Here is a 25,231-nt window from a genome sequence, read left to right as displayed (position 1 = left end):
CTGAAATAATTTGCTTGGTTTTCTTGATGGTATTCTACTTGGTGACATGAACTATGCATGTAAAAAATACAATGTATTTGAAATGAGGATAAGCAGCATTATACAGTGCATAGGTTCTTACTAGTTTTCTATCCTACATCTCTCATGGAATCAGTCATTGTATAAACTAATTAACAGTATAAATTCCTTTTCTCCTAACAGCTTTTTAGAAGAATACCTGTATACTGATACTCTGAAGTTTGTTTAATGCAAAACACTCTGGTTTATTGCAGGTAACTGCAGATGAGGGGATCCTGCATGCTTCTGGAAGTGGTGTACCTCCAGTAACAAAGGATTACTGCATAATTTACAATTCCAATTGGGTATCTCTTCCGAACAGCCTGGACAATGCTGTAAGTAGTTTATAATCATACTCCCTGAGAAAATTAAAACACAATGAATTTGGGTCAGCTATAACTGGTGTTCAGAATTCTGAGTTAAATAAATGTTACACTGATTATTTACCTTTTTGAGTTATGTATTTGTGTCCCTATCCTACCCCTAAATTCATAGGGAAATTTTCTATACTTCGAAAAGTCAGCTTCTGAAGTTTACAGAAGTGATATTCTCTCTGTGCTTAGAACAGGTTTTAAATATGTTTACATATTTGTCTGATGCTGTTTGTTTTCAGGCATTATCAGTATGTCTAAGTTTTAGATTTGGGGGTAAAACTTCTGTTTATTTGCTTACAAAAAAGTAAACTTGTGAAACAGATTTCTCATAATGGTTCATCAGTTTGACGTTCTGTTTAATTGTCTTGAAACCATATGGTGGAATGGGAGATTATCCGGAATGTATTATCAGGCCATATTTTCTGAGTGTGTTTCTTTGAGCCAAACTAAGGTATGAGGCAAAACCAAATATTCTTTAGGCATTCTTCATATAAACACGAAACATTTTGTGCTTGGAAGTGACTAAGGTGATCTTCTCTGCCTTCTTTCCTGTCATTCATTAGCAGGTTCACTCAATGTAAAACAGAGTAAAAATAATTGGTCTGCTGCCCCAAACATCTTTGCTGTGCTACTTTGGCTGCTGGGAAGTCTTGCCTAACTTAAGAAAACTGACAATAATTTTAAAATAATTGCCAGTATGAAACTGAACTTTGAAACAAAAATAGAAATCTTTTTTAGTTACAATAAATAATATGTTATTAGGGTCCCCAGCTGTTTTTGAACAAGTATTACACTTCAGAACTCTGGTTATGTTGTATATGTTAGTGTTCATTTGGCTTGTGAAGCCTGGAAGTAACAGAGCGTACACTGGATTTCCCAAAATGACAAGCAGTGATAAGAAACCAGTTTCTTATGTTTAAATTGCAGCAACAACTGCTGTGAAATTGTGTTTAGAAACATGCAGATATTTCAGTTCTATGCAGCTCTGAACATCCCTCAGTATTGCAGGCTGCAGAAACTGTTGCTCTGATTTTATATTCTTGAATTAATGATTTCATTCTGCTGTCTCCTTCAGGCAGACCTTAAATTAAGGAGCATAGTAACGTAGTCTTCTACATACCCTATTTTCATCATGTTTGTTTTCTTCCTTTTCTCCGCAGACTTTCAGGGCTCTAGAAAACCTGACTTCTACAGTACTCTGCAGTTCATCTGAAGTTCCTTCTGGCATAATGAAGGACAAAGCAGTTGTAGTGATGAGAGGAAACTGCACTTTTTTGGAGAAAGCAAGAATTGCACAAAATTTAGGTGCTAAAATGCTGTTGATTGCCAGTAAACCTAGGCTGGTAAGTCGCAACGTATGGTTTTCTTCTGTAGTGAAATAGTGTCTTACCTAGTTGGTCCAGGGCAGAGCTAGTTGAGAGAAACCCCAAAAGCAGAGGACCCTGGCAATGTATGAGATTCCAGCATGAGTGGTTAACCTTCCTCACAGAGAGCTGTGCTCATGTGGCTGTTGCTCCTGAAACTGAGAGGGTCATTTGAGTTAGCTCTGTGCAACACTGTGTTATATTATCTCAAAGTATCTCCAGCTGAATTGTATTTTTAATCTGTTCCTTGTGTCTTTAATCATGTTCCTGAATGCTTGTCTTTATCATTCCTTAATTTTAGTGTACTCTGAACTCTCTGTAATTTTGGGTGATGCTGTTTTAGACACGTGAGACAAAAATAAGCTAGGAAAATGTAATCCAAAATTGGAAATACAAAAAAGCGTTTTGAAAGATCTTTATGGATAATTCTGTTGCTTTTTTCTCTTTTACAGCTGCAACGTGTTTGTACAAATATTTACAATATATGAATTTGTGTGATTATAATGAAAAGTTAATCTTGTTTCAAAGGTGTAGAGAATAAAACCAGAGTTTTGGTTATCCTTTGTAATACTATAAAAGCACAAGATTTTTGAAGAACTCTGAGTCCAGGTGTGTTGGTAGTATCACCAGTTTTGATTTAAATACATCAGTCTTATTAACCTTTTGCAAAAGGTGATGAATGAGCGCTATTTTTTTTTTTTTTGGTTTGTTTGTTTGTTTTCTTCCTACAAATACACTAAAATTTAAAGGATAATTTGCTTTTGGGGATCTAATCTGCTTTGCAAATAGGCTCAAGATGCTTATCACCAACACTTTCTCTTTTAGTCTCCTCTTTCAGATAACAAGACTGATTTTGAAGATGTGACGCTTCCAGTGGCTCTTATAAGATATAGTGACATAGTAGATATGCAGCTGGTAAGTAGTATACCTTCAGAATGGTAAAGTTTGTATAAACTTTTTTATTCAAAAACCTAAAATAATGTCAGGTATGGATGTCTGCGTGATTTGAATGTGCGTAGAATCTGCTTTCAGTTCACAGAAGAGGATGGCTGTTAAGTCATGGAAGTGCTAGTCTTCCTAATTCAGGTTAATCTGAGAGAATGGTTAATTAGAGCGCTAAGAATGGGAAACATTATACTTAACTGGAGGGAGGGTAAGCTTGGAAGTCTTAGCACAGAAGCCAGAACAGTGGAGCTTGTATCTACTGGCATGGTATCTGTGAGGCAATCAGTATCTTATCAAGTTGGATCTTGAGGAAGGTGTGAGGTTTTTTTGTCTTTGCCAGATGATGAGCTTGCTCTCTATATAGCATGACTGCATCTGTTATAGAGCAGTTAGGCAGTAGAGTGTGAGTTTCTGCTGATGAGTTTATGGTGTGATGCCAAAGGTGTCATTAAAATGTGTCAATTATGGTATCTTCTACACTTTATAAGCAGGGGAGTTTGATTTCATTGACATATAATACTAGGATACAGAATATTGCAGAGGGCTCTTTTGAAATAAAGTATCCTTTCTTCAGTGTGGCTTTTTCTGTTGTTTTGTTTTGCTTTTTATTTGGTGTTAAGTAGCTTTGCTAGGCAGGAGTTGCACTGCATGTGTTTTTCAGTGAATAGCAGAGGCTAGCACTAACCTGTGTAGTCTTAGCTTCTTGGATTGAATTTGCAAGCTTACTTCACCATTTCTGCTCTTAATCTTCAGAGCTGCCATGGAAGGTTGTCTTAGGTAAGTATGCAAGCTGAAACCATGCCTACTAGACATAGAGGATTTTGGTTGTTTACTGCCTGTTCCCATTAAAGATTCGCTCTTGCCAAGCATTGACGTGACTGAAGGTTTGTGATGACTGTCCTCACTCTGACATAGTCTTGACGCATACTGTGTTTTGGTTCAGGTTGTCTTCTGTCTTCAGATTTGTTCCTTCAAGTAAGACAAGTGTTGTTTGCTTAGTTGGGTGGTTTTACAGTATGCCCTACTAACATGAAGGGACCTAGGGCCAGGTTAGATCACTAATTTGTTCTGAATCTTCTCCGTACCATGTTACTGCTTAGTGCTGCTTTGGAGTAGTATCATGCAGAATCACTTCTGTATAGCTGGAGTAATTCACCAAAGCAACTTCGCTAGTAGATTAGTGTGCCACATGGTGTCTCATACTCCTGTTCAGTCAAAGAATTTGGTTTTGTCTTACAACGAGACTCCCTTTGTAAAAGTAATGAGGAACACAGCACAGACCACAAGTGATCCTTTCCTAGTTCCAATGGCTTTTTTTCCAAAGCCTTCTGTCATGTCACTGGCAGCTGTTGTTTTGAATGATAAATCCTGCTAAGAAGCTGGCAGCCGTTGTACTCTTCCCACTACAGTTGTATATCTGTTTTAACTCTTTCCAAGGTTTCCAGTTTTCTCCTTTTATTTAGAAGAGACAGCACCAGTCTGAGGGTAGCTACTTTGTGTAAGCCTTCTTTCTACTTTTTCTTACAAGGCTTCATCTCTGTTAGCTTTCAGCATTCGAATCAGGTATGAGTCTTGATAGCAATAGCAGAGTGTTACCAACCTTCTAGTAAGTGGATAGCTTTCTTGCAGTTGTTAACTGACCTGATGTACTTGATTCTAGTGCTCCTTGTGGTGAAAGTTGAGACTTTGCAAGTTCTTAGTGAAGAGCAGAGTAATAGGAACAAAAGGAAACAATCACACTAGATTCTAATGTGAATTATATTTCATAAGGCTTATGAAACTTAAATGAAAAGCTGTATTAAGACATGTTGGAATCAAATACTAAAGATGTATAAGCCTTCAGGTTTCTGGGGGAAGGGAGGTTGGTGCTTTTTTGTGTCTGTGTTTTGTTTTCTTTGGGGTTTTGGTTTGTTTCTTTTTTTTACATACAGGATGCTGTAATTTGAATAGGGCTTTTTTCCTTTAATATTCTTTTCCACTTCATATAACTGCAATGTTTCACTAGAATTTAATCTTCTTTCTTGTTTTCTGAACTTCCAGAACTTCAGGCAAAGGAATGATTCTGACTTCTTTAGCCTGCTGTAAGGTTAATATCTGTAATTAGACAATTGGGATACTGAAATAAATCTGCTTTCTTCACATATGGCCAGTGTATTACACTACACTACTCAGCTTCCCATTCAGTCTCTCCACTGCCAGTTTGATCTTCTGTAGCCAAACCTGCCTGGCATGTTCATCCACTCTCTGCATTTATCCCACATGCAGGCTGTTAACAAATCTGTTCTTCTGCTGCATCTCAAAAGACTATTTTCACCGCACGATTGCTTTAGATGCTTTGATGTACTTTGACTACAACAGCAAGCCTTTCTTCCGTACCACTTTCCATTTCCTCTCAAATTATCATTCTTTCTTTGTTTTTTATATCTCACCTTTCAGTCAAATGAAAGCATCTTAGTTTTGCTTTCAAGATTTTGGTACAGTTTGGTATCAGTTATATCTCTGCATGCTTTCCCATCTACAGTGTCCTTCAGCTGACTTTTTAATTGGGTCTTAACTTTTTGAAGCAGTGTGAAATTGCTCTCTTTTCTTTTGAATCCATTTCAAATCATGCTTTTGTAAAGCTGCTAATAAGTAACTTCCTGCCACCTTGAGTTTTCACTGTGTCCTGTCTGAAGCATTGTGCCTATATCTGAACTGTGACTTTTGTGGTTTCAAGAGGTAAAGGTAAACCTCTGCTGATATCTCAGCAGACCTGTGAGTTTCAAATTGATTGACTTGGATATGCTTTCCTGCAGAGCAGGCATCTTTGACAGCATTTGGTGTATTTTGGGGATGAGAAGCATTTGGGCAAGACTCAGAAATGTCAAAACAATGAAAAGAAGTACCATTTTGTTGTGTGGTATCCATGTTTCCACAGCAGTAGTAATAAGGTTGTTTTCAAACCTGACCATCCTGAAAGGTAGCATGGAAAGCATTGCTTCTTTACAATGTCCAGGGCAAATATATGAGCTGTCTTGTGCAGTATGTTGAAAATTTGCTTTCAGCATTTTGTAGATTAAGAGGAAGAACTCATGCTGTGCATCTTGTTGAAAATAAGCCATATGATTTCTTTGCTGTCCTTACAAACCAACTTGCATGTTGTTTTTCAGACACTTGGAAATGAAGTTAATGTGACCCTGTATTCACCACCTTTGCCAGAGTTTGATTACAGTATGGTTGTCATCTTCCTAATTGCCGTGTTTACAGTGGCACTAGGAGGCTACTGGAGTGGAGTAGCAGAACTGTAAGTTTGTTAAATGAAATAGCTTACATTATGTGGACTACAAATTTTGTGGAAACTCACTATGTTCAGTGAGTAATTATGTTCTTTTAGGTTGGTAGTTAACAAATGAGAAAATCTAGGTCTGATGAGCTGCTTTGTCATGAAATGCTTGAGCACTGCAACATCTGAAAAATCACCAGAGGTCTTTAAGGAACCTTAGTAGTAGATTGTCAAAGTCCCTGAGGGATAATGCAACTCTTGGGAGGAGGAATGAGTTAACATTTTGACAAATGACCAAATACCCTATAATTACATCATAATATTGCAATATCCATGATAGAAGGTAGATATTTTAATGATACCTTTAATTGCATGTAGTGTCTGAATTTTCAGGGATCTTAGAACTGCTTCATCCCAGCTGGCTGTGCAGCACCCTCTGGAATGTCTCAGCACCTCACTCCTATCACTAGGTGCATTGGGGAATGTGATTTGGTTGTGTTTGAGTGGCTCCAGATAGTTAAAGTCCAACTGGGCTTATCTGCTTCAGCTTCGTGGTATCTGGTGGAGCAAGAGCCAGGGGCAATAGCAGTTCTAGGACTATTCTGGGACAGGGAGGCAGCAGCAGTTCCTGTGTAGGGAAGGAGAGGGAGTAGAAGTGTAGAATGGGGCAAATGCAGAGAAATGAGGGTTATGGGGGTTTCTGCACCGTGCTTGAGGGGTGTGCAGCTTTGTTCATTGAAGTGAAGCACACTCCATGCACACAGCTGTTTTTAGTCTGGGATTTCACTAGATACAGTTGGCCTTTAAGGGCATGGTGTTACTCTGCAGTATTTCTTGGGTGCCTGCATGCGTGTGATGGGCCAGAGTGTGTTGCTACCAAGAGCTTCCCATTCTCAGTGTTGTTCTAGTGCTTTGCTCCTCAGAGCAACAGGGTGAGAATTGTATGTGATAACTACATCTTCCTCTTTCCCACTGGTTATGCAAATCTAGTGATTTTAGAGATATTAAAGAAGTAGGAGGAGGGGTGGGTGTGTTTCTCTTTTTAAAGGTTGGATCTGATTATGCAGCTTTTCTTACCCTGCAGTGCTACAGGGTGTGCCTGCACTGAATGCTAAAATAACAAAATGTGATGCTGTCTCCCATACTGAAAAATACCTACATGTAATTATATGAAACTTGTTAGAATGCACTTTCATACATCTAGAGTGAGCTTTTTTTAAAAACAACAACAAAAAAAAAAGCTTATTCAAAGTGTGTCCTCCGAGAAAATGATTCATCTAACAAAGTGCCTTACTCCTGGGGGAGTTTTCCCTTTTGAAGGTAGCTGTTTCAGTGCTGAATTGGGCGTTTTGTAGGTAGGTTCTAGGATTTGTCAGGAAGATGCTATCTGATGGGCGAGTTGCACTAGTGTCTGAACTGAACAGTGGAAAGGCTATCGGCTCAAAGAATAAACACAACAATTTAAGTCTCCTTATTTTGCATGGTGAGGTATAATTATGGAGTATGTATGCACAGAAATCTTACTCCTAGTGCAAATCCCCAATTACACCCCCTCTCTTTTACGTACTCTGTAATTATAAGGTGTAAAGGTAAAAGAACTAGTACTTAACTAGCTTCATTCTGCTGACATGAATGGGTTTTGCAGACACTTAATGCCTATTGTGGAGGTTTTAAAACAGTGTGTAATACCCATGATTTCAGTTTATCATAGACGTATTTATCAGATTGACTATATTTAGCCCAAGAAATTTTGTAGTCAGAGACGATATGCTAATAGAGTTGAGCGTGTGCATCCTGAAAAGGAGTTGAAAAGTTTGATATCTGACTACTCCTCACATAGATTCGGGGTTTGGCTGGGTGTACTCCTTAGTTGGCAATCACCACACAACTGGAAAGGAAGGCAGTTAAGAATCTTTTCCTTGTGATCTATGCTAGGTTAGAAGTGTGTATCTCCATTTAAAAAATTGAGTGAAACTCAAACAATAAGCATACTATTTTTTTCTCCTTTTAATAAAGTCTAATAATGGTATGACGGATTTGCCTGAAATGCTGTGTCAATCTAAATGCTTTGTAACAACAATTCTGGTTATAGTAAGACACTTTCATAACCTGTCACCTAAGGTAAATATTTGTCATTCTTGTAAAACAGTGAGAATTTGAAAGCAGTAGCAAGTCCTGGAGAGAGAGAAACAAGACAAAAGAAGGAAGAAAATGTTACTTTCACCCCTGTAACAGTTATCTTGTTTGTTGTCATCTGTTGTGTTATGCTGGTCTTGCTGTATTTCTTCTACAAATGGTTAGGTAAGAAACAATGGATGATCTCATTTGACTTGTTTTTCTGAAGGTGTCTGAGTCTAAAAAGCTCAATTTCTAAACTAAAATTAATATAATTTTGTAATTGTTCTCTCCATGTATGAGTCGAGGGTTGAAAAGATGTAGCTGCTACTTAGAGAGAAGCTTTCTTCTATTCTCTTACAAAGTTTTCCTTGACAGTGTTTATTCTGAATAAAATAATGTGGAGTAGAGGTGCCAGTGACTAGTAAAAGTATATGATGCATGTTGATGTTCTTGAAACGGTGGCAGTGACAGCTTAGTGGTGTTTAGAGTGAAAACTTTTGTTCAGTATTGCTACATTGACATTGAGTTTGTGGTTGTGGTGCCCTAATTAAGTACAGGGGAAATGGCATTGCCATCATAGAATAAACTCAATCATGCTAGTAATAAGCTAAGTTCTTGAATGATGCAATTCTACTAAAATGTAGTTTCCAAACTGTTGGTTGATTTTCTTTCAATAATCTCTTTATAGGTATCAGAATTGCTTTTAGTCAGACCTTCACTAGCAGTAAACCCCCCCAAACCAACAGCAACAAAACCCCAAAACAACTTGCAAACGACTGTCTTACTGTTTATAAATGTTTCAGGGTGCTCACCCTAAGTTAGAATACACATTATACTGTAAGTTAAAACATGAAATATACAGGGTTTTCTCCTAGCCAGGTGGTTCCTAACTACATACAAGTTGTGGAAGGAATGGGGTGTTTAGGATCTTAAAATGCCGCCAAAATTATCAGTCAGACCTTGGGGATATTCAAATCTTTAGGCATAAGCAGACAAAGTACTTAAAAGGAAAATCTGAAGTGGAAAGTTATTACCAGAAATTGGGAAAGCAGGTAGTTGTAAAATAGCACTTTGGTTTTATTCGGCTAAAACCAAATAAACGTATGTGAAAGCAGTAACAGGTGACTTATTTCTTCTTAAATAAAAGGGAAAAAATAATTAAAAAAAAGCGGTGTCAATTAAAAACTTTGAGACCTCAGGTCTTTGCTTAATGAGAACTCTTGTCATGGCCGAGACAATCAGAATTCAGCATTTTCTGTAATCGGCTGATGTAGTCTCCAGTGACTGTATTGAGCAGTGCTGTAACAGCTGCTGTTTATATCAAATGTACATTGTTGTGTTTGAATCTTGTTTGATTTCTTTCCTATTGTATTTTGTCACTGATTCCCGTCTTCCATTCTTTTTATTTAGTGTATGTTATAATATCAGTCTTCTGCTTGGCATCTGCAATGAGTCTATACAACTGTCTTGCGGCATTAATAGGAGAAATACCATTTGGGCAGTGCAGGTATTGTATGCCTTTCAGTTATTATAAATGGAAGGTTTGTTTGGGGTATATTCTGGTTGCTACTCAAGGTAGTGTGAAAACACAAGAGCAGTTTGACAAATTGTTTCCTAAATGGTTTAGTATGTGGGATTGTTAAAAAACAAAATTACAAGCTCCTTTAATAGATATTAAAGGTATTTATAATTAACAGTTAAAATAGTATTGTGGGACATTCGCTACATTACTTTTATTTGCAAGCGTTGCTGTAAGCAAACTTAACAGGCTCTGCTTGGCCATCTGAGCTCAGCTTGTGCTCACTTTAGTATGCTTACTCAGGTGTGCTCACTTTGTTCATCAAGGAACTCGGTAAGGGGGAATCCTGCACACTTGGCCCTGTTTCAGGCAAGTACTGTGCTATAGGCAATAGAGGTTTTGTTTTCCTTTATGTTGGTCTGTCACAGGTACAGTACAGATTAAGTTTTAACTTTCTTGTGAAGGCAACACATAGCTCATGTCCTCTGTGTTAGTCGTTACAGTTGTAACTCAGGTTGTGTGTTATCAGTGTGCAGATAGCCTTGCCTTACTACTCCGAGTTAAGTATCCTGCAGGTATTAGTGAGTATGGGAATATTTTCCTCCTCTGTATTTTCACATTTAAAAAAAACCCTGACATTTAATGCAACAAATAGTTCTTTCCCCCAAAAGAGCAATTCTTGTAAGCTTGGAAGCCTAAGATTGTGTTTGCATGTTACTTAATACAGGATATTAGTGCCAGGTGGTCCAGCAGCCCATCGAAGGCAGAGATCAGGTAGAAAAGACAGCAGGTTTTGTGTAAGCTGTAGGACAGGCATTTCTTCCATCAGTTAGTATCAGTTCAAGAACTACCCCAGAAAATTGAGTAGGTGGTGGAAACAGATACCGGCTCACAATTTTGCAATACATAGTTACTCCATTTTTAATCTTGGATTGTGTGTCCTAAAATTGATTTTCACCACCCTCACCACCCCCCTTTCTGGAATTATGACATCTGTCCCTCACTGAAATAGTGCTGTTGGCATAGTTGTTAAGTGACATAGATTAAATAAATTCATCTGCTTGCCACCTTCCCTGGATGTGTCTGCTAAAATGAGGACTGGCCATCAAAGCCCAATTTGATTTATCTTGGGCGTGTTTTAAACGCAGCCCAGAGAAGGACTGATACTGCAGTTGCAAGTATAATGCCACCTGAGTCTGGATAGAACAAATGGGCAAAGGAGAAGCTGTCAAGGTGAGAACACCTTGTCAGCTTAAGGACCCATGATAGCACAGGCATATGTTTTGGCTGTTGCAAGCTTTCTTTTTTAATTTAATTATTTTCTTTTAGGATTGCATGTTGCAACAAAAGCATTGAAGTGAGGCTTATTTTTCTTGCTGCATTCTGCATAGCAGCAGCTGTCATCTGGGCAGTGTTTCGAAATGAAGATAGGTAAGTGATGCATTCTGACTTAAAAGAGTAATATGAATAATTGTCATTAATGAACTTCCCATCATATAACTAATCCTGGAGCATAGCATCTGTCTATACTCAGTCCTGATTTCAAAAAAGTCATAAATGTATTTATGAAGCTTAACGAGCATGGGAGTAATAGAGAACAAAGCTATACAAATGAACTGTGTAGTACTTTGGAGTTACAAAAAATTATAAAGATGAGGAAGAACTAACTTGATTGTTAATGAAGAAAAAAAAGTGCAAAAATAGCCTAGGGACTTTAAGACCTGTGCTTCCTGTGGAAGCAGAGGACCATAAATACACAAATACTGTAGTACAATCCTAAGTAGCATCTTGAGTCAGATATTAAGTAGGGCTTCCAATCAAGTGAGCCATCATACAAGTGAGCACCAAAGCCCTGTTGTGGCCTCTGTTCAACTCATTTTCTTTGTAGAATGCTGATGAAGTGTCCTGGTTTAATCCCAGCCAGCAACTAAGCCCCAGCCAGCCACTCACACAGTCCCCGCTGGGGATGGGGAAGAGAATTGTAATGGTAAAAGTGAGAAAACTCAAGAATTGAGGTTAAGACAGTTTAATAGGTAAAGCAAAAGCTGCACATGCAGCAAACCAAAACAAGGAGTTCATTCACCGCTTCCCATTGTCAGGCAGATGTTCAGCCATCTGTAGGACAGCAGGGCTCCATCACGTGTAATGGTTGCTTCGGAAGACAAATGCCATTACTCCAAATATCCTTCCTCCTTCAATCAGCTTTATATGCTGAGCACAACATCATATGGTGCGGAATATACATTATAGCAAAACCTAAAACCATTATTGCACTTAGAGTCCAGCAGTAGTTTGAACAATGTGTAAAAATATGTTCTTGTTTTTAGGTGGGCTTGGATTTTGCAAGACATTTTGGGAGTTGCTTTCTGCCTAAACTTTATTAAAACACTGAAGATGCCGAACTTCAAGGTACTACAAGTTGCTTACCTTAAAGAAGTATTCTAATGCCATGAATCCAAGTTTAGTATCAGGAAGTAGGTTTTCAACACTGAAGAAAGCCTGTAAGTTAAGAATATCTCTAACATTTTTAATGGAAATTAATCCTGTTCTATATGTAATGCCAGGATAAAACCAAGGAGAGGTAGGGGTTGGTTCTTCCTCTTTTTTTTTTTTTTTTTTTTCAACATAGAAACATAGTGCAATGGTACCAGAATCTGGCTGTGCAGTCCTTGAAAACCTATGGGAATATGTTCTACTTTGTTTTTTTACAGTCCTGTGTGATACTTCTGGGCCTTCTCCTTCTATATGATGTGTTTTTTGTCTTCATAACACCATTTATCACAAAGGTATGTCTGTGAATTTATCTTTAAAATAAAACAAAAAACGTCTAGTCACTGGGGCGGTATTTTTGTCAAACAGGTTAGTATTTTCAGTATTCTCAATGCAGGAATGCTGACTTCCTTTTCTTCATTTGAGACAGCAGTGGCCTAAACTTTCATCTTGCATGGGCTGTTGAGCATAATGCTTGTGTGCGTGCCATGAATTCTGTTAAATTACTTACGTTTTCAGCAATTACATGGCCAAAAATAAGCTGTCCCCAATTGTGTGACAGCACAATGATGAGAAATTACTGTCCTACAGTTTTCTTCCTGCTTTTGCTTTCAACACCCATATACTGAAACATGCTCTAGTACTCTCTGCAGTGCTCCTTTGCAGTGTAGTGTCAACTGTAGCAAGTGTACCTTTTACTTTGAAGCAGAAAGCTGGCAGAAAAAGCTGATACAATTTTTATCTTAACTTCCAGCTACATCTTGTGGATTTGTTTGTGGGTTTTTTTAGGACAGTTATTTTAGGCTGGAATATGTGTTTTCAGTGCAAAACTGTACTGCATGAAACTGTTCAATACTAGTACGTTCCTTTGGATGTTCAGGATTTTTCCGGTCCTGGATTCTAAAATGAGGTACATGCAGGGTTTTTTTAATGTAGTATGAATATTTTGGTATATTAAGCCACTAACTTTTGAAAATAACCTTAATTTCAGAATGGGGCAAGTATAATGGTTGAAGTTGCAGCTGGGCCTTTTGGAAACAGTGAAAAGGTATGAACAGCTGTTTTAGTATGTGCAACAAAAATACTGACACTGCGTAGCTAATTCTTAGTGTGCATAACTTTCTCACAAAATATAGCCAGCTTCTGCTATTTTCTTTTAAGTATTAAATACCTGTTGACTTGGGTTTGATCCTAGAATGATGGAAACTTGGTGGAAGTCCCTACTGAACGCTCAGCTCCCCATGAGAAAGTAAGGATTGTATTTCAGATATTGGATTTTTAAATTATTCCCTCTGAAAAGACTTTTTTCTTTTGGGGAAAACCTGACTGTCCAAATTTCTCTGCAGGGCCTGGATATCATTGATTCTTTAGCTAGGGTAATAATCCAGATTTGTAATTCCCATTACATGGTTTGATGCTTTAATTTCGTGTGTGTGCGTATTATTTGTAAATCTGAATTTCCAGCTTACCTGCTGCCTTCAGATTTATCTACTCTCTATGTTGGTTTCTGGTTTTACTTCAGGTTCTACCTATTTTGAAGTTCTGCATTCACAATAAATTAATTATATTTAAACTGTTTATTAATTTAAGCAAAAAATCAAAAAAAGTTCCAAAACACCAGGATGCTTTAGATTAGATTTATGTGGGTTTCTGAAATACTGTTTTACAGTTACCTGTGGTTATTAGAGTGCCTAGACTTGGATACTCTGCATCGACACTGTGTGACATGCCTTTTTCATTATTGGGTTTTGGAGACATTATTGTACCAGGTGAGCAAATGGTTTTGGCAGTTGTAAATTATGATTAAATATTTTGGGTTTGATTGTCAACTGACTTACATTTCAGTTTACTCAGCAGCTAAATCAGATGCAAGAGTTTGGCTTGATCTGTTATGCAGAATACAACAAAAGCCACAATATAAGACAGCTTAGTATGTTACAGAACACTTACATGGTGAAGGGGGTTTGCTTTTCTTTCACACTGTGTTGTGTAAATACAAGTCCCACAGATAAATGCAGTTGTCAGTATTAATTAAATCTCACTGAAATCTCACAGAAAGCTACTCTTCTGTGACTTCACAGTATTTTTGTATCCTAGACTACCTAATTGGAGATGAGGTAACGGAAAATATATTATCTGATTTTTCCATCTTTCTCAGCAGAGCTGAGTTTTGCCATAGTTGGAGTCTTGAGCAAATGGAGTCAGGCACAAAGCCTGAACAGCCGTGAACAGTGTGCAGGCAAAATTGCTGATTGTAAAAAGCAAGCATTAAAATCCTGTTGAAGTGTTAGAACTAAGTTGTTTCCCTTCTGTATTAACAAAGTGAAAATAGCACAATGTATTTAGCTTGCTAAAAAAACCCACAAAACCTTTCAATACCAAGCTCACTTGGCTCATTGTGGTTTTGATTTTCAAGACTTGCTGTAGAATTTCTTAAACTGGTTCTTGGCTTTCCAGAAATAAACGGGAAGAAGATAACATACGGTAATGGGGTGTCTTAACGTAAATTCTTTTTGTGCTGCTTTGATCTGGAGGAAAATTGGGGAGAAAAAAAAATCATGGCTAAATATGTCATTAATCTTTTGTTTTGTTTTTCCCTTCAAGGGCTTCTGGTTGCCTACTGTCGAAGATTTGATGTTCTGACAAGTTCATCTTCTGTATACTATGTTTCCTGTACAATAGGTAACGTGTGATATTTCAGCAATGTTTAATCTTCATACTAGCCTTTTATTTATTTAATTTTTTTTTTTTCATAAATGGCATAACCAGATAGTTTTCTTCAGGTAAAGGTTCAGTGTTATCAAGAATCTTTTTATGATGTCTTTAATGTGCCTGCCCGTATTTAAGGTGAGCATTCTTTATGGTAGTCAGTTGCTTAGAGAAAGCTTGCAAATAAAGAGCAATCTATTGTCCACCTTTTTTTTTCAGTTATATTAATGAATATGTTACTAAATAATACATCTGGCTTACTAAATGAATTATTTAATTTAAAAAATCACCTGTTCTTGATAGTGTGCATATAAATATCTTTTTATAGCTTATGCCATTGGTATGGTGCTGACCTTCGTTGTTTTGGCATTAATGAAGATGGGACAACCAGCCCTTCTCTATCTTGTCCCATGTACACTCCTCACTAGCTCGTTTGTTGCTTGGAGGCGCAAAGAGATGAAAAAGTTCTGGAAAGGAAGCAGTTACCAGGTAGGCTGAATATGTTGTAGTTAATTTTTTTGAGTGTATGCTTCTAGAAGTACTTCCTAATGTATTGCAAGTAATCCATTTTTTGCTAGTCTTCATGTTATCTTCTGGAACTAATAAGGAAAAATAGTCTTTATGCTTAGAAAATCTTAGTCTAGTAGTTGACAAGGCAGAACAAAGCTTGAGGGAGATAAATAGCTGGTTCAGTACTCACAGGAAAAGTAATTTGTCCCATTTTATTTTTTTTTTAATGTTTTGGGGTGGTTTTTTCATGTTTCAACATTCCTCAACTATCATCTTGATGTGGTATGAGTCACTGAACTAAGCATGCAGATTCCAATCTGCACTAGTTCTCTATTAAGAGACAGTTAAATTGGTGATCAACTACAATTTCAGAAACTTTCTGGCATAATCAAGATAATATGAAGCATTCAGCAACAAAATAGCTGGGTGGTTATAGAGCTGTTTTCTGTCACAGTGATGTGCACACTGCCATGGGTATTCTGCATTATCCCTTTGGTTATCCCTAACATTACCCAGGAATTGCAGTCCTTGAATCCCACCAGCTACCTGCCTCTCCCTGTTGACACGTGTATGTTCCCCCTGATTTGACTTGCTGTGGTAACAGTGTGCCAGTAGCTGTTGTCAGCTGGTATGCATCACAAGACAGACCAGTCTTGAGGTTACTCTAGATCGTGCTTGAGACCTAAAGTCCAATATTGTTTGAATTCAGAAACGATCACCTGTATCTAGGCTGTGTGGAACTCAGCTCAGAGAATGGATAGTCTGTTGGCAGGGGAGGTGGGTTGGCTCCTGCCTTTTCAAATTAAGTATTGCAAGGTTTAAGTCAAGGTGGTGGTAATTCTTGTAAATGTAGAACTGCAGGCATGCAGCTTCTATAGTATTATCAGTATTACAGTATTATCAAAACTACTTTTTGTTCATCTGACTAGTACTGTACACCTGCTTTAGCTGGAGGTTGGCTAGGCATAGAATTACTAAGGAGGCCTTCAGCTTTAACTACATAGCTTATCTTTTTGTCTACAGAGCCAACTGTCTTCCTTTTTTAGATCCAGCAAACAGGAATGTTTGTCTGTAGGTCAGAATGAATTTGACTTACCATGCCTTTGGTTACTGACATTCTAAAACAGTGTCACATATAGGAAGCCCAGTAACTCTGGGTCTGTTGGGGGATGGAAGAAAGCTTTGCTATGTATTTTTCTCAGTTGAGTTCCAAGTAAGATTGGCCTGAGCAGACTTAGCAACACCCTTTAGGGAGAAAAATTTCTTGCACTTCTCACAGGAAGACTCATACTCGGAAGAATTATGTTGCCATAGTTGTTATTTCCATGTCCTTTCAACTGGTTTCTTTAAGGATTAAAACTAATCTGAAATTCAGCTTGTTCTGAGGTCAGATGGCTTCATTTCTGGCACAACTTAAAATGTGCCAGAGAGAACCCCCACTCTACAACCCCTGCGTTAAGACTTGTCTGAGGCTGAACACCTCTGTGTAACTTTACTGACTCCTGTATTTCTGTAACTTTCTGAAGAACATTTTCTACATTATTTTTTTCCAGAGGGTGTTATTCAAGTTGCGCTCTCAAAATGCTGCAGTGTTGATCTTTCTCCTCACATGAAGCTGAATTTTGAACTGTCCTTACCAAACTTACACAAAAACATGCAAAAAAACTATCCCCAAACCAACCACGCACACAGCCCCAGGGTTGAAATCCCCAGCTTTCATTGCTCATTCTGAGGAGAAAGATACAGAAAGGGAGCTGTATTTTTCTGCTACAAGGGTCATTTGGACTGGAGCAGAGCTGCCCATTGATAAGGGTGGCCAGACTTCAATAGAGGTATGCTTTGTCCTCATGGAAACAGAGCAACCTTGCAGACTTCTTAGAGCAAAGCGCCCTAAGAACAGGGGTGCAAGAGCGTGTACAGTGTATCAGGTGACTAAACTTCATGAATGCTGCTGTTTGTTTATAGACCATTAGTTAGCTTTTTTGAGTTTTGGGGTTTTCTGATTTTTGTTGTGTATGATTTTAATAATGGAATGAATTTTATTTAGGTATCGGACTCCTCCAGGACGCCTTTGCTACAAGGTGTGATTATAGCCTTCTTTTAATGAAACTTTATTAATCATCTTATGGTTTCTTTTTTTCCCCTCTGCTTCATCTTTTCCTTTGAGTCTGTCTTATCTTTTAAATTTTTTTCTGAGTAATTAATGGAAAAGGGTAGCAATGAAGATGAGCCATAAATCATGTTTTGTGCTTAGGTGTTTGTTTTTTTTTTTTCTTTCCTGAAAGGAATATAGGAAAACTTAAGTAGCAATTGAACTATGATTCCTAACCCTGAAGGCAGGCTTTGTATTCCTCTCTACTGTATAATTTCCCAAATCCCTATGAGTGTCTTCAAATATGTAGAATTGGATTTAGTTCCTCTGCCTATATGGAAGTCCTTCACCTAATTTTTCTGTGCCACTGCGTTGACATGAAAACCTGCTTTGTGCTCATCACAACTTTGTTGTCCTCTGTTACAATGTTCAGCATTATGAATTGTCTTTAGTGTCATGCCTACAGTCCTTCTGTTATCTTACTACTCAACAAATACACTTGTCCTGTGCTGTCTGTAGTGCTTGCAGTGGGATAGAGAGCAAGGATTCAGACCAGCTTTTGTGGTCCTTCTGCACGGCTTCTACACTGCAGTGAGAGGTTCAGCCTTAGGCTATAGATCATGACTGCTAACACTGATGGTATTCAGCTGTCCACTGTCCCAAGCACAGTATGGAGACAGCAGTGCAAACTTTCAAATGTCATATTCTTGCAGAATTTTGGTGTTTAATTCTAATCTTGAATTATAGTTGGCAGTCTAGTTATCCATCTGCTTATAAAGCATAGCTTGTCTGCCCATTACACTGAAGCCTGTCTTAAATTCTGAACTAAAAAGTACTTTTCTCATTACCTTCTTTCTTCTAATAAGGAGTATTTTAACAATGTAAGTCTCATTAAAAAGCCTTAATAATAAATGAATTAGATACAAACCCAAGAAGAGATTAGGAAGTGGAAGAGGTTGAGTGCAAATTAAAATCGGATGTCCAGACTGTATTTTTATAACACAAGATTCTTCTGTCCTGCTGTGTGCACTCAAGTTCTTGGATAGGATTGTTAAAACCAGTTTTTCAGTTTTAACTTTATACACATGGGAAATACTTGACTCCCTAAGATAGCTCTGAGGTCCCATAATTCTTAGCTGGGAGCATTTCTGTTTCTGTGTAATGATGCAGTCTTGAATTGTAGTTATGCAACATGTGGCTTTATTATGCAGTAGACTTGAGCTGTAATGAGTTGTTGCACAGAAAATCATTTTAACTATTTACTAAAGCACAGCGATTTCTGGGGAGAGTAATGTACCTACTTTCTTACCACCAAGTGCAGGAAATGTTGCTGCCAAAAAGTGTACAATAAAGGTTTTTTTTATGGGTTTTTTTGGATTGCTTATACTTCTCATTTAGGCCTGCATTATAAATGCATTTGATACTTACTTCACAGTTATTTATTTTAGAAATACTGCTTGGTTTTTGTATCAGTATGGTCTATGACATCATTTTAGTAACACCATGAAAAATCTGGTGGGCTAATGCAACTTTGAAGTCTTGTAGGTAGAACAGTCCAGCAACTTTTCAGAGTCTGTCAATTTGAAGTGTTCAGCAAGCTTTCTTATCTCTCTTTGAAGTAATAAATCAACAGATTTGTCATTGGCATGTTACACAGCATGCACTTGCTGTTAGTACTGTCACTTTAAATCGAGTTTTTAGATACTTGCAAATTAATCATAGCTATAGGTTGTTAAGAATTATGTGAATTCAACAACATCAGAGTGCATCTTGCAGGCAACTGTGTGCGTAAGTACTGTTTACTTTTTTTACAGGTAGGAGTATGTATTGCCATTTCTAGTTTACCTCTGTGTGGTTTGGCAGGGGCTTGTTTGTGGGTCGTTTTGTTTTTGGTAGTTCACCATGTTAGGAGATAGCTTCGTAACTAAAAGACATTTATGTTTAACCCATCTTGACACACCACATCCCTCCTCCCCTTAAAAACTGTCAGGAATTCGGATGTGAAAGAAAAAGCTCCTAAATCTTCATCAGCTCTCCACAATGTATGGTCTGATTGGTCTAGCTCTTTTGAGGCTTGAAATAACTTTGTCCATCATTTTAGCATGGTGTATTCATCTTGCTGCTTGTCATAAAGAGTCCTGGAGCTTCTGGGACTTTGAGGATGGGGTTGTCCCAGAAACCTACAACAAAGATACACTTTTTAGAAAGGTATCTGTTTATCCCTGCCTTCAAGTTGTTGGTTATCCTTCTTCTATATGGTAGGGAGATTAGAAATGAGATGGGATGGCCTTTTTCTTCCTTTTTTTTTTTTTTTTTTTCAGCCTTGTAATGTTTATGTGTATCAAAAAAAAAAACAAAAAAAAAAACCAAAAAAACAAAACCCAAACAAGCACCCTTTGGTGGTTTTGGTTTTAAAGTTAACTTAAAAATCTGCTATATTGGGCAGAGACTTAAAGATTTAACTAGAGGTGGTACCTCCAGCGTAAATACATTTTGTGCTACTTGTAGGATTAAGAGAAGACTCTTTGACTGTGAGATATGCTGAATTGTTGCAAACAGTGTTAGCTCTTCTTCTTGAAGCATCTTTTCAATTTAATAGGGAAACATTTTGCAAAAATGCTTACCAAAACTACCTTCTCTGTGCTTGTTGTTAGATGATCCTCCCTAGAAGGAAGGAAGATAACATGACAGTACGTGATGTAATGTAGTGCCATGTGGTGGTTTGTTGTGTTTTCCTGGAAACAAATACTTCAGTCCTAATTCAAAATGAGGGTTTGACTTCTGTAATGGTAGGGAGTGGTTTGCTTTGGGTGATTTTTGATGTGGGTTTTTGGTCACAGTGCAGGGTTAAAGTTCTAGATATACTGAAGTGAATACAAGGTTGTCATTGGCACAAGAGCTTGGTATTTGTAGCTGGACTGAGTGTGTGCTATTGCTGTATCGTGGTGGTTAGGTGTACTGGCAATACTAGTGCTTGCCTTAATTCTTACTGTCTTAGTTCTGACATGTGAAAAGAGGGATATGAAAAACCTTTTCTGGGTTTAGCTGGATTGATATTGTGGCCAGTAGGCTCTCCTAAGCCTTACCCAAGTGCCAGTGACTTGCTTCTGCCTTGGAACTGTCATCTAAACTTACTGCACAGCATGTTGGCATGTCTGGACCAGGAAACAGCTTGTTTAAACAAACCTGCTTTTAATAAGGTATGTTTTTACACCTTGCAATGAAACATTTCTGTTGGCATAGAAGTAGGTTATGGCACAGAGATGGGTCGCAACTAGGGGAAAAATGTAAAAGAAATGCTCTTTTTGCCCTATATATATGGAATTATATACGCACTAAAGTGCATATAATGTGACGGCATCAGGAGCCTGGCAAGCGGTGGGTTCTGGTAAGACAAGAAAGCAAGCGTGGAAATCTGCCCAGCTTAGAACCCATGCAGTGAGCAGCTGTTTTACAGAAAGACCTTTTACTCCTTTTACAGGGAGCCTTTTTACTACTAGGCAGAATGTGCAACTATGGAAGAACATCTGTGGGGTTTTCTACTTTTTGATGCTGAAATTATTATGCCCTTGTCCTAATAATCCTGCCATGCTGGAGCCATGCAATGAGCCATGAGCTCATTGACTTGTTCTGGTTGTCAACATCAGTTTTACTACTTCTGTATCTTCTGTCTCTGGTTGTCAGCTATCAAAACTGTCCAGTCCTTGGCCTCTTGTTGCTTATGCTTAATTCTGAAGCCCTCAAACTGATGGGTCTCAGTTTGTCATGCCAATGTGTATATTACCGATGTAATTTATTCAGTGCCTTGTCCCAGGGAGGAAACTAGAGTCTTCGTTGTGCTCTAGCAATACAGCAGTTCTTAGAGAAACAGGCTGCTTTTTAGTCGGGAAAAGTACAGTATTGTCTTGTGTTATTCAGGTGACCTAATCAGCTACAGGAATTGGAAAGTATAATGATCTGGTTGCAGGACTTTTCAATTCCATTTCTTTTATCCTTTTTAAAATAAAGGAAAATGTACAAAGAAATGTTGCAAATCAAGTAGGCTTCTACTAACTGGAATATGGCTAACTTTTACTGTCGTGAAAAGAGAAAGCTCATCTTTTCTATGCAAGCTATTGCTTGCTACCTGTACATGTTAGGTAGGATCCTGGGTCTGTTTCCAGTTCTGCAGACCATGTCTTTGAAAAATCTGCCTTACCCCAATCATTTTTTTTAATTTGTTCTCTATATTTAATAAGTGAGACAGTTCTGACTTACGAGGTTAATTTCTTGTAGAGAACTTGGATCCTTGGTTGGAGAATGCTTTTGCAGTGGAAAGCATTAGCTAAAATAGCTTTGATTACTTGGCTTGAACACTTTCTGATCTACAGAGGACTTCTTACTTGTATGCTGCTAAAATGCACTCTAACACGTTTAATTATATTTCTCTTAGCTAATAAATACTTGGGACTGATGGGAAAACCAGTAGTTCTTTATAAAGGTACCTATCTTCTTTTTTTCCTTTTTACACTTAGATGATGGAACACCTGGATTATACAGGAAATGAAGAAAGCACAGCATCAGCCAGTGAACAGCCTGGAGGACAATAACATGTAGGATCCTGATTTAAAATAGTATTCAAATTTTGTACAAATTAATGGCAGCAAATTTGGTGACGTTTTACAATAGAGTGTTTCCCACTCTGTATAAAAGGGTTTTTATTCCCATATCTATATTTTTATGGAAAATATTGTTAACATAAAAGTAATCAAAATAGACTTGCATTTTTACAGCCAGACCATAGCTAGTAAAACCGTGCCTTATTTTGATTTAAATAAAAGGATATTTTCTATGCAATTTTCCAAATGTGTTTCTATACAGTATATTTTTGTAAAAGTTGCTTACCCATATCAGTTTGAATGAAATTTTTTTCTTAATTTTGATTAAGACTAGTCAAGTTTCATTTAAAAATAAATAATTCACAGTACCCTTAATAGGATTTCTTTCCAGATTTTGAATACAAAGATCAATAGTAAACTATAGCAACTATAGAATGAGACTGTCGTTCCATTACTACAAGTAATTGAATAAACAGTGTGAATGTTAGTCTGTGTACTTCATAAGCCATAAAATAGATAACAGGGCAAATTTAGCTTGGGGTTGAGCTCTTCCCCACCTCCATGCCCCCTGGTATCACTGGCTTATACCTTAATTGTGAAAATAGTTAAGGTCTGATGCAAGTCTTCAGATTATGAACATTTCAAAAAAAAAAAAAAATTAAAGGGGGAGGTACTTACACTGTGGTCCTGGAAACTTAGGTGCAGCTTCTGGAATAGTTAACACACAAAATGGTGTGAAAGGCAACAGGGGTTTTGCTCAAGAAGTGCTATTTGGGTGGGTGGGGTGTAATATTAACTCTGGCCTGGTTCTTCTCCTACCCATTGAAACTAGGTCTATATTTGTGGTCTTCATTTGGCTGTGGATCAGTTCCAAGGGATGGGGGAAGACATGACAGGGTATTTTAGCTTTTGATTCTACACTGTTTTTTTTTTAAACTATTTTTGAAAAGTCTTTGCAATTGATAGACAAAACAACAGGTTTGAATAGTGCTAGTGGTGCCTGTATTAGTTAAGGCAAATGTATGTGTTTAACTTCTTTAATCTTCATTTGGTTTAGCTTTTAAAGACTTGGAAAAGGAGAAATAGTTTAAATCATTAGTTTGCATTTAGAAGAGTTTTGAATTTGTTTGACACTTTTTCTTTTTTCAGGAAACTGCAAATTGAGGGGGTTTAGGTGTAGAAAATTTGTATAGCTGTAATGCTAACACTTTACACCAAAGAAAATTGGAGAATGCAACAACAGGAGACAGCTGAGTTCACTTAGTGCTAATGTCAGGTAGTCCTTAAAACGTTCTTTCTATTCTTTAATGAATGTCATTCTTATAGTCAGTACAAGTTCAAGAACCTGGAGAAAACAACCGAATAAGCACATGCTGGGCAGTGTGAGTGCAGAATTTCCTGCTTGTCTGAAGGTCACCTCCAAACATTTATAGTTTGTTTGGGGCATGTCGGCTCAGGAAAACTTACCCAGGTTAAATCTACTGTAGCTAGATTTACTTTGGAAATATGCTAATGAAGACAATTGTAAATCTGTATTGGCAGTTAACAAAGACTTACTGCAAATTCCCTGCTCTACATAATTTATATCAAACTTAAACTTCTGTTCCTGAGAGTCAGGAGCAGACAATCTTCCAGCCTGAGTGTCAGTTGTTGCCATTCACACAAATTGACCATGGTGCCAGTTGATACAGGTAAGATAACTACCTTGTTCGCAGCTTCCGTAAGAAAACAGAAATTACTTACGGTTTTCCTATGTTAATTGCCCCTCTTGACTTTCTTGACCTAAGCTCGAGCTGACAGCCTCAGAATACAATGATCTTGTGCACCATCTTCAATTTTTTTGACTGGCACTTAAGAAACTACAGCATACCTCAGTGTTCCAATAGCAGACTGAAAACTTGTATTCTGATGTGTTGTCATGCTCTTTGTCAGGCCCAGTATCTGCCAAAGTTAAATAGTTATGAAGAAGTTTCTGAAAATTCCTGAAAGAGATAAAGAAGTCGTAACTCATTCAAAGTCGTGCACTACTCAAAGCTCTCAGAAGCTTCACAATCTATGTAATATGACTCCTTTTTCTCTTTGAAATAACCTGAATTGAGGATTTGCTACAATTTCAGCCATAAATGATAACGGAATTAATACAAATAAGGATGTTTGGCAGCATAAGGCAGCATCAGCAGCTGGCTGTGGAAACTGTCTTGTTCTGTGCCTAATTGTGCTCCATGCCTGATCGCGCCTGAGGTTTCACACACATGTGCTGCAGTTTAATGGGATGTAAACTAACTTTTTTTCTTATGCTTAGGTGCTTTGTTTACAAAAATTAAGAATGGAGTTTAAAATTTTATATAAATAATAGGTTAGTATTGACTACTGAAATGAGGGTTTTATAAGTTCAGTAGAACTGATTGCAACACTTTTAGCAATTTTGAATGTTTTTAATATTAAATTTGGTTGGGCTAAACACTATGTTAAAGGCCTTTTTCGTCATACACATAAAAATCTTACTACCTTTTCATTGTATGTTTACTGACAACAGCCCCCTCCCTTATGACTCTTTAAGTTATCACTTTAAGAATGTTATTAATAAATTTTTCTTGGAAAAAACCCAGTTGAGTAATTTGTTCTGACTCGTCTTTTTCTTACTGTGGATGTTCATGACAAAAGTTAATACTTTGTAATACCAAGTAAATTCAAAATATTCATGGTACACGCTCATAAATACGTAGGTTTTTTTTTATCCATCTTGCCCAAACTGATGGTTTTTGTGGATTGTTCTATTTTGTCTTTTTATTTTTGCAGAGGCAGGGGAAGAATTGGAGTCTGAACTGAGCTACATCAGTTTTACTGGTTTAACTTAGCACATCCTTGTTGCACAGCTCTAGTCATGGGGCTCTGTGAAAGTCTGACAAACAGTGAGTTAGAAATTTAGCATGGGCAAACTTCTTCATTATAACAGGCCTACTTGCATTCAGCCTGGGAAATAGTACTGTTGAAGCATTGTTCAACTGAATTTATTTAGCCCTAGATATGAAGGGGAAGAAAAAGCCAAGCTTTTTCCAAGTCTTGAAACCCAGGCTGTGTTGGAAATACTGGCAGGGGAAACAAAACACACTTGTTAGTGATCCTTGAGACATCCCTAGAACCTTGGGATAGTGTGTATTTAACGTGTTTTCAAGTATTTTATGCTGCTTCT

General features: G+C 37.5%; 1 protein-coding gene across 4 annotated transcripts in view; it reads left to right on the top strand.

The window, feature by feature from the left end:
* The window catches only part of SPPL2A (signal peptide peptidase like 2A), a 28,278-nt gene extending 3,623 nt beyond the window's left edge, over positions 1-24,655 (top strand). Inside the window, exons 2-17 of one of the 4 annotated variants that reach the window (XM_065688701.1) lie at positions 273-392; positions 1,592-1,774; positions 2,621-2,710; positions 5,890-6,023; positions 8,152-8,303; positions 9,531-9,627; positions 10,969-11,070; positions 11,967-12,048; positions 12,351-12,425; positions 13,121-13,177; positions 13,325-13,378; positions 13,799-13,898; positions 14,734-14,811; positions 15,167-15,327; positions 17,396-17,429; positions 21,955-24,655. In XM_065688701.1, the coding sequence (XP_065544773.1) occupies positions 273-392; positions 1,592-1,774; positions 2,621-2,710; positions 5,890-6,023; positions 8,152-8,303; positions 9,531-9,627; positions 10,969-11,070; positions 11,967-12,048; positions 12,351-12,425; positions 13,121-13,177; positions 13,325-13,378; positions 13,799-13,898; positions 14,734-14,811; positions 15,167-15,327; positions 17,396-17,429; positions 21,955-21,986 (1,551 nt within the window). In that variant the 3' untranslated portion in view covers positions 21,987-24,655. The remainder of the gene's footprint in view (positions 1-272; positions 393-1,591; positions 1,775-2,620; positions 2,711-5,889; positions 6,024-8,151; positions 8,304-9,530; positions 9,628-10,968; positions 11,071-11,966; positions 12,049-12,350; positions 12,426-13,120; positions 13,178-13,324; positions 13,379-13,798; positions 13,899-14,733; positions 14,812-15,166; positions 15,328-17,395; positions 17,430-21,954) is intronic. The other 3 variants (XM_065688703.1, XM_065688700.1, XM_065688702.1) reach the window with 3 other exon arrangements.
* The last annotated feature ends 576 nt before the right edge of the window (positions 24,656-25,231 follow it).

This window comes from Lathamus discolor, chromosome 8 (assembly GCF_037157495.1).
Source record: "Lathamus discolor isolate bLatDis1 chromosome 8, bLatDis1.hap1, whole genome shotgun sequence".
Lineage (NCBI taxonomy): Eukaryota > Metazoa > Chordata > Aves > Psittaciformes > Psittacidae > Lathamus > Lathamus discolor.
This window is presented reverse-complemented; position numbering and strand designations above follow the sequence as displayed.